Here is an 11,262-nt window from a genome sequence, read left to right as displayed (position 1 = left end):
GATTTCTTTCGTTATTCTTGGGTTTTCTTTATGGTTACCAAAGATGAGGCTTTTGAACACTTTAAAAGTTTGTATCTTCGGTTGGCCATTCAACTTGCTGGATCTTTAAGAACCATCTGAAGCGATAATGGTGGTGAGTTTAAAAACGCTTCTTTTGAGAGGTTTTGCAATGAAAATGGTCTTGAACATCAATTTTCGTCTCCCCGGGTTCCTCAATAAAATGGTGTGGTTGAAAGAAAAAATCGTTCTTTGGTTGAGATGGCTACGGCTATGCTTGATGAGTACAGTACACCTAGGAAATTTTGGGCTGAAGCTGTTAATACTACATGCTATATTTCCAATCGTGTTTTCTTGAGATCAAAACATAGAAAGACTTCTTATGAGCTTCGTTTTGGACATACACCTAAGATTTCTCATTTACGTGTTTTTGGGTGTAAGTGCTTTGTGTTAAAGTCAGGGAATTTAGATAAATATGAATCACACTCTCGTGATGGACTTATGTTAGGATATGCTACCCATTCTCGAGGTTACCGTGTACTTGTTTTAGAAACTAACAAAATTGTTAAGACTTGTGAAGTCACTTTTGATGAGGCTAGTTCAGGTACTAGACCTGAAATTTCAGGTACAATATCACAGGTTCAGGGGGAGAATATTTTGTGGAGAAAGTGATGACGACGACGACGAAGTGTTGGCTGGTCAGACCGGTGGCACAATGTCAGTCAGACCACAGGCAGAAGAGCGGTCAAACAGGCCTAGAGGATCTTCCTCATGTGCTTCAGGTGCGGATGGTGGTGGACCTCCAGAAACTTCTAGTTCGTCAGAACAGGGTACAGAACATGAAAATTCATCTGAAGCCACTGCTCCACTTCATATTCAACGACGACATCCTCCGGAACAAATAATAGGTAACTTGGGTGAACGTACTACAAGGTCGAAGGTAATCACTTGTGATTTTCATGTGAATTCTGCTTTTGTTGCTAATTTTGAGCCCAAAGATGTTACTCATGCCTTAACTGATGAATCGTGGATTAATGCCATGCATGAAGAACTTGAGAATTTTGAAAGAAATAAAGTTTGATACTTAGTTGAACCTCCTGTTGATCATAATATTATTGGAACTAAATGAGTTTTCAAAAATAAACAAAATCAGAATGGTTTAATTGTGAGAAACAAGGCTAGACTTGTGGCTCAGGGTTTTACTCAAATAGAAGGGTTAGATTATGATGAAACTTTTGCTCCTGTTGCTAGAATTGAAGCAATTAGACTTTTGTTGGCTTTTGCTGCTTCAAAAGGTTTTAAATTATTTCAAATGGATGTTAAAAGTGATTTTCTAAATGGCTATATACAGGAGAAAGTTTATGTGAAATAACCACCTGGTTTTGAAAATCATGATTTTCCCAACCATGTTTTTCGTTTGTCTAAAGCCTTGTATGGGTTGAAACAAGCACCTAGAGTATGGTATGATAGGCTTAAAAACTTTTTACTTGCTAAAGGTTTTACAATGGGAAAAATTAATAAAACTCTCTTTGTTCTTAAGCATGGTGATGATCAACTGTTCGTTCAGATTTATGTGGATGATATCATCTTTCGTTGTTTATCTCACCCTTTGGTTGTGGAGTTTGCTGAAACGATGCGCAGGGAATTTGAAATGAGTATGATGGGCGAGTTGACTTATTTTTTGGGATTGCAAATTAAACAAACACCTCAAGGTACGTTTGTGCATCAAACAAAATACACCAATGATTTTTTACGACGTTTCAAGATGGACAATTGCAAGCCGATGACTACACCTATAGGATCTGCTACTGTGTTGGATTCTGATGAAGATGGTGAAGCGGTTGATCAAAAGGAATACAGAAGTATGATTGGATCATTGCTTTATCTCACTGCTTCGAGACCGGATATATAATTTGTTGTGTGTTTGTGCGCTCGATTTCAAGCTTCTCCGAGAGCTTCACATCGCCAAGGGGTTAAACGCATCATGAGGTACTTACAACACACTCTTGAATTTGGAATTTGGTATTCTACTTTATCTTCTATATGCTTGAGTGGTTATTCGGATGCGGATTTTGGAGGCTGTAGAATTGATAGAAAGAGTACCAGTGGTACATGCCATTTTCTTGGTACTTCATTGATTGCATGGTCTTCTCGAAAACAATCTAATATTGCTCAATCAACTGCTGAATCTGAATATGTTGCTGCTGCTAGTTGTTGCTCCCAAATTTTGTGGCTTATTTCAACCTTGAGAGATTATTGTTTTACTTTTGAGAAAATTCCTCTCTTTTGTGATAATATAAGTGCTATTAATATTGCTAAGAATCCTGTTCAATACTCACGCACTAAGCACATTGATATTCGTTTTCACTTTTTGAGGGATCATGTTGAAAAGGGAGATGTGAAATTAAAATTTGTTGATACTACATTGCAATTGGCTGATATTTTCACGAAACCTTTGGATTCTTCTCGATTTGCTTTTCTTCGGGAAGAATTGGAAGTTATTCATCCTTTTGGCATCAATTGAGGGGGAGTTTTTGGCTCCGTGTTGCATTCATATTTTCTTTTTCCTCTTTTGATTTTGTTTTTGCATACATATTTTAATTAATGCATGGTGTGTTTTAAAACCAAAAAAAATAAAAAAAAGGAAAAGTTTTGTTTCGTGCCTTTAGTATATTGTAGTACTTGCTTGCAATACTTGTTAAAGAATGTGATTAGCTTGTGTGCATTTTTGGTTTATACATGAGCTTTTGATATTGCTTTTAAGGGAGATGATGCATGACACTTAAATTCTATACTTGAATTAAGTAAATATACAATATTGATGCTAGCATATGTGTTGTTTTTTAAATGCTTATATATATGCTTTATTGATTTGCTATTCCTCAATAGCTTTTTAAATAGCTCAAGAGAATAAAAAATATCTATGAAAAAAATGAATACCGAATCCTTGGACAGTCTTGACGACAAGGACGTATTCGATGTGAGTAAAAATAATGGGTGCCGAATCCTTGGAAACAGTCTTGACGATAAGGATGTACCCGGAATAATTGAGAGAAAAAAAATTGAGCAAAAAGACTCAAGTAAAAAGGTTAAAAATTCTCTTGGTAATTTTGTGCTAGAGCTAATTTGAGAAAGAGTGATAAATGCAATGGGTATATATGTACATTATTTATTTTTCAATCTATGTGCTTTGTAACGATGTTGCATTATAACTCTTTGAAATCATGAATTCTTAATGTTGACTTGATCTTAATTGTCATATCTAAAGTTCATGGTTTTACTTTAGTGCATGCTTGTTAGTTAGCTAGTCACTTTTTCTACCTTGTTATTATAATACAAGTTCTTGAGTTACTATTGGTACATTGCAAAGCTCTCCGAGAAAAAAATAAAAATAAAAAACCTTCATTGATGAATTGATTGTCAAAAGGGGGAGAACAAGGTAACAAAAAAAAATTTTGGGCATAATTGTCATACTCAAAGGATTTTCTTTCTTTTCAAAAGTGAGAGATTTTTCCTTGAATTTTTTTTTGCATTGCATGCTTTTTGGAGTTACTTCACAAAAACAACAAAACAAATTTTGAAGTGTTTACCAATGTGTTCATCAAGGGAGAGATTGTAAGATCATATGCATGATTAATATTTTCTGATGAACAATTGGCTTGCGATTTGGTTTTTAAATTGAATTTGGTTTGGAAACAATTAAGGTGTTGGAGCGAGTGTGTATAACTAATGTGAGTCAGGTTGCGATATCTGTGCTCGAAAATGGTTGGTTTGTCTCTAGTTGTGCAGGTGACTTGAGGTCAATATCAGTCAACGGTGGCGGGATCCTGACTAAGCTTAGGGAGGAGCTGAGGTCCGGACGATCGAGAATGCTGGGTGACAATATTAAATGCAAGTTGACACATGGTGGAGGAACACCATGTGAGATGGAATCGTAACGGGCTTCACATGTTGTATGTGTAAGCGCCGGAAAAATCGGGAAGTAAATCGGATCAAAACTGAATGAGAAAAGGAAAGGAATTTGCTACAGTACACGGTTCGGATTACTGTAGCAGGCAGCGGGTTACTGTAGCGCCACAGGTGCTGTAGCGCATATTCGCGGTTTGGGAAACTGGATTCTAATTGGAAATAGTTTTCAAGGATAAGTCGTATTAGTATAAAGAGTCCTACTCCTATTTGGTGATAGACTTTTCGATATAAATAGAGACCGAGGGGTATGTCCCCGGTGTGCTTTTTGTGAGATTTAGTTATTGATTCTAGATCGATGATTTTGATAGGAGTGCTGTTGGTGCAGTTTGTAAATATCAGTTGATGTAATAAAGTCAAGATCATTCAATCTACGTTTTCGGCTTTCATCTACTGGTGATTTTTTGATTTCGACGATCTGATCCCGTGATAGTTGTGGCGCAATCCGATGATCTGATCGGTGGCACATGAGCGGCGTGATCAAGGTAGCGGCGGCACAGGAGCGACGCGATCAAGGTAGAAGCTTTCGTCAATTTCTTCGACAGAGGTAATCCTTTATTCCGCGAAAGATTTTTAGGTTTTGTTTTTCCCTACCATTCACCCCCTCTGGTAGGTTTTTTGATCTTGTTCGATCCTGCAAAACGAAGAAATTATTAACACATGATTAATTGAGTACTCCTTCTGTCCTACAAAAAAAACCAATTTTTTGGTTTTTATGTCTAGCGTTTGACCATCCGTCTTATTTGAAAAATTTTCAAGAAATTTTTTTAAAAAATAGTCACAGTTAAAGTACTATTCATGATTTATCATCTAATAAAAACAAAAATATTAATCGTAATTTTTTTCAAATATGACGAAGAGTCAAATATTATAGGTTAAAAGTGAAAAATTGATTTATTTTGGGACGGAGGGAGTATTAGTTATTATAAACTTGAAAAATAGAGTGATCTAATTTTAAGCAATTTTGATATACACTTTTTTTAAGAAAAACATTATTTTACCATTTGGAAAACGCGCACACGTGAAAAAGAGAAAAAAAAAGCTCACATTTGATGTTGCGAACGCGCACAATGTCTAGCTCGAGAGATCTCTAAGGGCTCCCGGCTCCTCTTCATCAGATCTCAACAAGAAGCTTCCAAAGTCCAAGCCTTCCATCATCGCACTAGCAACATTCTTATGTCACTCATCAGAAAGTAGCACGGTTCGTTAGGTGGGCCTGGACATCTGGTAAGGTTAGACCTGATGAGCAGTAGCACTGCATCAAGAGCCAAACCACATCCTGTACTCATTGTCATGTGACGCCTGGTTCAGCTGCTTACCCCGGTCAACATCTCCACCGCGTAGGCCCCGCTGTCCCCACATGTACGTGCCCTGCTAATCAGTCAGCTTTGCGTGTTCATGCACGCGAATGCATGCCTAATATCTCCAAACTGGACTAGTAGTAAAACTTCACGGAGCCAGTACATACACTGTATCCGTAGCCGCGTCGTTGAATTTTACTCGTAAAGATCAGTGTGCTGCTGCATGTACTTCTCCTTTTGGGAAACCAGTGAAAACCCCGTTGAAGCAGTTGCCGATCCGAAGGAATCTCACTCACAGTAGCTACTAGCTAGCATGTGGCTGCATGCGGCGCAAATGGTATTTACATTTTGTTATCTCTGTAGCGCGGTAAGTAAGCACGCACGCACGCGCGCGCAACACTGTCGAAAGTGCAAAACGGCTCGGCGCTAGGCCCCTCACAAGAAGCCGGGCGTTTCCGTTTGGGTTGCTAGCTACTTGCCCTCGGATACCATAATCCACTAGGCAGCGGCCAGCCAGAAATGTTTTAGTATGAACAAAGGCCATGACCTGGAGATAAAAGGCGCTTCTCACAGTCTCTGACAAAAAGACGAGAAAAATGTCTTCCGACTTGTGCCGGTAGGACGTCACATTCCGCGCACCCATCTAGTGCGTCCCCGCAAAGTGGATTTTCTTCGTCCAAAACAACTCGAGTAAAATACTTTCTCCAGATTAATTTAAAGCACACCCATGACAACACAGGCACAGCGTCCCAGTAAATATTAATCCTACTCCTCACAGGTTTTTAGAACGAGCAGCAGCATGACGATATCACAGCACTCGCGCTCGCATTTGTTTATGCACAATGATTGGCTTGGCCTGAGGTCCACTCGAATGGTAGGGCTAGGACGATGCAAAATGCAACGCAACCTCGCGGTATATAGCAGCGGGCCGGCGCCACTAGGCAGCCTCCGTGCCTCCGTCTGATCTCGTCCCGTTGCTCTTGCACTTACCAGCTTCCCCCGGCTCCCCGTGCCCCTATCGCGATCGGAAGGCGAAGCCGGCAGCAGAGGCCTGCGTGCTCGTTCGTGTGCAGGCGCGAGGATGTTGGATGGGTGCGGGCTCTTCGCGCTCGCCCGGTGCTGCTGCGTGCGGGGCGAGAGGGAGCGCGAGGAGGGGGGCAGGAACGATGCCCGCGTCGCGGACGAGCCGGGCGGCGGCGGCGGCGCGGCGTCGGTGGGGGTGGTGGCGGCGAGGAGGTTCGAGTGGGCGGAGATCGAGTCGGTCACCGGCGGCTTCTCGTCCAGGGTGATCGGACAGGGCGGGTTCAGCACCGTGTACCTCGCGTCGCTCACCTCGTCCCGCCTCGGCGCCGTCAAGGTGCAGCGCAGCAGCGAGCGCCTCCACCGCGCGTTCTGCCAGGAGCGCGACGTGCTCCTCTGGCTCCGCCATCCCCACGTCGTCCGCCTCCTCGGCTACTGCGACGAACGAGGTAGATGCGAAACCACTCGTCGACTCTATCTATATCTACGAAATGTCCGCTGCTCGGCTGACATGAACTTGTTTCTGCGTGCGTGCAGATGAGGGAGTCTTGGTGTTCGAGTACGCCCCGAACGGCGACCTCCACGAGAGGCTCCACCGCAGCGGCGAGAAGAACCGGGCCGTCCTACCGTGGGCGCGGCGCATGGCCATCGCGTTCCAGGTGGCGATGGCGCTGGAGTACCTCCACGAGAGCCGGGACCCCGCCGTCATCCACGGCGACATCAAGGCGTCCAACGTGCTGCTCGACGCCAACCACGACGCCAAGCTCTGCGACTTCGGCTTCGCGCACGTCGGCTTCTCGGCCGCGGTCCGCCCGCCCGCGACCAGGGCGTCGGGCCGCCCCGTCATGGGCTCCCCGGGCTACGCGGACCCGCACTTCCTCCGCTCCGGCGTGGCAACCAAGAAGAGCGACGTCTACAGCTTCGGGGTGCTGCTGCTCGAGCTCGTCACCGGGCGGGAGGCCATCTGCGCCGAGACAGGGTGCCGGCTCACCGCCACCGTAGGACCCTCGATCAGCGATGGCAACTTGGCCGACGTCGTGGACCGGAGGCTGGGAGACGAGTATGACATCGAGGAGGCCGCCACCGTGGCGGCGCTTGCACTGCGGTGCATCAGCGACGGCCTCGGGCTCCGCCCGTCCATGGCGGAGGTGGTGCGCGAGCTACAGGAGAAGACGACGGCGTTGATCTCAGCCGTTGGATCTAAACCGAGCGATAAGAAGGTTTCATAAGTTACCCGTCGAAGGCTGTAAATAGCATGTTAGGGTGGGTCGAGAAGTTACTATATTTTTTTCCCTTATCTTGTCAGTGGAATAGTGGATTAGTTGAAACTTTGAGATCATGTGAAAATTTTTTGTGATGTCATGGATGGGGTTGTACTTGTAGGCATGTAGTGGACCATTAACAAAGGGATCTTGTACATGTTGTTGAAAGATATAAATGATTTACCTAATCTAAACATGTGATCTTCTGAGTACTTTGAGACGGATTGTTGATAAGAAAGTCAAAACTGGCATTCAGCAACGAGGAATTGAACAGATCTTCCTTCCTAGCCGCTAATGTCTATATTATTGCTCGCATCGCATGTGAACAACTTGGTTAATTTGGAAGAACCAACCGCCACACCGAAGAAGTTTGCTTGGCTAGAGCAAATGTTGGAAAAGTTAAATATCATGGCAAAGCAAATTCTACTATGTAATGGGTAAATGTAACAAAATCATGTAATTTCCACTGTAGAAACACAAAATATTGCACCTACAAACATTGGACACAACACATATTAATTACGCTCTGAAAAATCGAAATTGGAGCTGAACATTCATATATGCCACTTCGTTTCACATTGCCGCGTAGTTCGCAGAGCCATTTCTTTTTTCCAGTTCATAAATCATAAGCCTTCCCGTAACAATGGTCCTACACTAATTTCGCTCTGTACTAATCAGTTTTCTATTTGTCCCCTACACCTGCACGTTTTTCAACAGGAGAGAAACGAAATGCAGATCTCTGAATCTACAGGGCCAACATGTGGAGCGCGAGAGCGTGGCGTCAAAAACGATCGAGACGTGTATTCGAAATCTGACCTGGTCACGGAAAAATGGAAGGGAAAAAACGCACGAAGAAGAAAGATGGCGTTGATTATGTTATTGGTCGCTGCTGTTGACACCCCAACTGAACAGCTAGACTTAGAAGAGATCATGGACGACCCTGAGAACTAAACCAACTTTATCCTCGAGAAAAGAAAGCGAATCACGAATGTGTCCTGTGTAAGTGTGTAACTGCTAACAAACCGTGTCCGGTCCATTTGCACACCCACTGTAGTGACGTTATATTAAACTGCAAGTTGCACGTTTGAGTAGTTAAACTTTGTTGGTATGAAGGGATGATTAGCGTTGCAGGATATACAGCTGAACGTAGGCGGTCCGTGCAACTAATGCAACGATATGTCACAATGTATACCATTTATGCTCCCCTAATCTTCACTAAGAAAAGAGCATTACTGATCACGCTGCCTTATTAACTAGTCAGTTTGTTTTAAGAGATAGCACACTGCTCCCTGTGTAATACCGAGAGTTATTTTCTAGTGTAAAATTTGATATCGCTACATATTAAATTTAGTATCGCTAGATACTTTCCTGAGAAACATAAAATTTTAGGAAGAGTTTCCGTTTGAACATATTTTATTGTTCATTTCACTAGATTAGCCTTATACCATTTTTTTCATATCGGACCAGTCAATTTTACCATTTTTGTTGTTGGATCATCCAACTCTCTTTTCTAATAACTAGAGAGGTGGCCCGCTATTCGCATGGGCATGCGTATTAGTTTGTTCTGTAAAGACATCTAACAAAATAAGTTCAAATGAACGTAAGGTGTTTTCCCTTTTTGAATTGAATGTTCAGTGTCTTTCTTTTTATTTTTCTTTAGAAATCTCCATAAACTTTTATTGCTATAAATATATCTTATTTGTACTATCATGCTAGCCCTCTCTTTAAATTGTTCATATGCATGCTTGCATGCGAATCAATAAAGACTGAAGAAATATACATATCTTAGACACATTTTCTCTATAATATAGGGGACCCTATTGGTGTTTGAAGAAAAAAAAAACTAGTAATAGCAATAATTAATCCTCTAATCTTACCATGACAAGAAATGCCACCAATTTCAGATTGCCACCTCAGAGGCTTATATATGCAAGATGTGGAGAAACCGATGAAGCTACTGCAAAGCATATGAATTTTGTGCGTATCTGAATTTATCTTGGCTGTCATCTCTTGATAAGTGGCTTGAAATAATGTTTGTACCATGTGCAATGTTACGGTACATTTTACTAAGCTGTCGTATGATCACTGTTTGCAAACATTGGACAGATATTTATAGCTATTTTGTAGCAAAAATTACCTGTGTATTTTACCACTTAACGTGTCCCTTTGCCGGGATATATGCTTCTTTTTTTCAAAGTAGGTGCATGGGAGACTATATATACTCTAAATGCCTTGTAGAGCCCAATTTGATGAAACATTTCATCCAGATTGTGCTTCCCCTGTTTCATGCTATGCTCTACATGGCCTAGCAGGAATATGATTTAATATCTCAAATGTGCAAGAATCATTAGGTTTTTCTACCGTTGCCGCCATCTTTTAAATAAATTTTCCTTAAATGTGCCCCAAATCTTAATTTACTCTTAAATTTTTGGACACCTCGTTATGCTTAAAAGTTAGCAATACCATAGGAGATGGGAAATTCTTTTTAGTCCTTTACTAGTTAAGAGACGCTATCCCTTTGTTCGAGTCATCTAAATAGTACGTAAAATTTAAACTTACTTTGCGAAGTAATATATTACAAATTAATCTATCTTATCAATAAAAGTACATTAGAATCCATTTCGGAAAAAAAAGTTAGTCGTAAGGACACATCCTGTCAAAAAAAAAACCCATTGTATGGACACATCCTGTCAAAACTTGAATACACTTTCGTCATCTTGCCCTGTGTAATCTGCGGCTTGTATGCAAAATTTCAGCGGTACTTACCCCCACTTGTAGTGCAGTTCAGAGAGTCAGTCCTGGAACATTACAGCGAGGCAGTTGGGTTGGGTACAATGAGACACGGGATATGTAGGTATATACCTACAGTACAGCCAGTGCGTTCTGCGAGGCTGGCTGGACAAAGCCTAATCATAAAAATACTCAAAAGACAGCGGGGTTTCAGAGCAGCAAAGCTGGTGGTTTTTGGTGGTAGCATTTTGCTCGCCCACAAATCACATGCAGTTTCAGTCCAGAATCCAGATCGATTAATTCTGGGGTTGGAAAAGTCTTCCTTCTCTCTGTTCGTCAGTGTGACGGATCAGCCCGAGAAAAAAAATCTGATGCTCGCAACGTGATTCAGGCGTAGGAATTATTCTTGATCGCTTGGCATTTCTCCTCCTGTTTTGCTTACACCAGGCTGGGTGAAGTCTGAAACCATCGTTTGTTTGCGGTTGTGCTCTGCTCACGCCACATGGGAGAATTGATAGATCTCCTGTAGTGCTCGTCTTGGTTTGATTAGTTATTGACGGGTATATAGCGTGTTGCATCATTGATCATTTTTTATGCCAAATAGAAAATCATGGAACAGGGATGGGACCCCAGTAATTACCTGAGGCAGGGAGTGGAATTCACCAGCAGGCCCCAGAGTCTTTTATTATGTCCTCTAATAAACCGTGAACTGCAAAATAAAAGCCCAATAGCCCAAACACCCAACATGAAATAGGTATATATACTATGCAAAGTTGCAAATCCTAGCCAGCACTGCAGCCCACTACCGCCTCCCACAGCGCCACCACTGCACCGTCGCCACGCCCTGGCCGACCTTGTCGTTGCGCCATCGCCGTCCCCCGGTTTGCCGCTCGCCCGTCCGTCGCAGTGCCCCGGCTAGCCTTGTCGCCACGCTATCGCCGCATCCATTGCCACACCACCATCTGCTTGTACGGCCTTGGTCGGGG

The 11,262-nt window shown here is 42.6% G+C and overlaps 1 protein-coding gene across 1 annotated transcript; it reads left to right on the top strand.

The window, feature by feature from the left end:
• The first annotated feature begins 6,230 nt into the window (after positions 1-6,230).
• Positions 6,231-7,740, top strand: LOC102712331 (salt tolerance receptor-like cytoplasmic kinase 1). Its single transcript, XM_006647544.2, has 2 exons — positions 6,231-6,733; positions 6,822-7,740. The coding sequence occupies exons 1-2, from the start codon at positions 6,346-6,348 to the stop codon at positions 7,511-7,513; spliced, it is 1,080 nt and encodes a 359-aa protein (XP_006647607.1). The 5' UTR covers positions 6,231-6,345; the 3' UTR covers positions 7,514-7,740.
• Positions 7,741-11,262: the final 3,522 nt, after the last annotated feature.

This window comes from Oryza brachyantha, chromosome 2, assembly GCF_000231095.2.
Source record: "Oryza brachyantha chromosome 2, ObraRS2, whole genome shotgun sequence".
Lineage (NCBI taxonomy): Eukaryota > Viridiplantae > Streptophyta > Magnoliopsida > Poales > Poaceae > Oryza > Oryza brachyantha.
The sequence above is the reverse complement of the archived record's forward strand: the minus strand, read 5'-3'. Positions and strand labels throughout refer to the sequence as shown.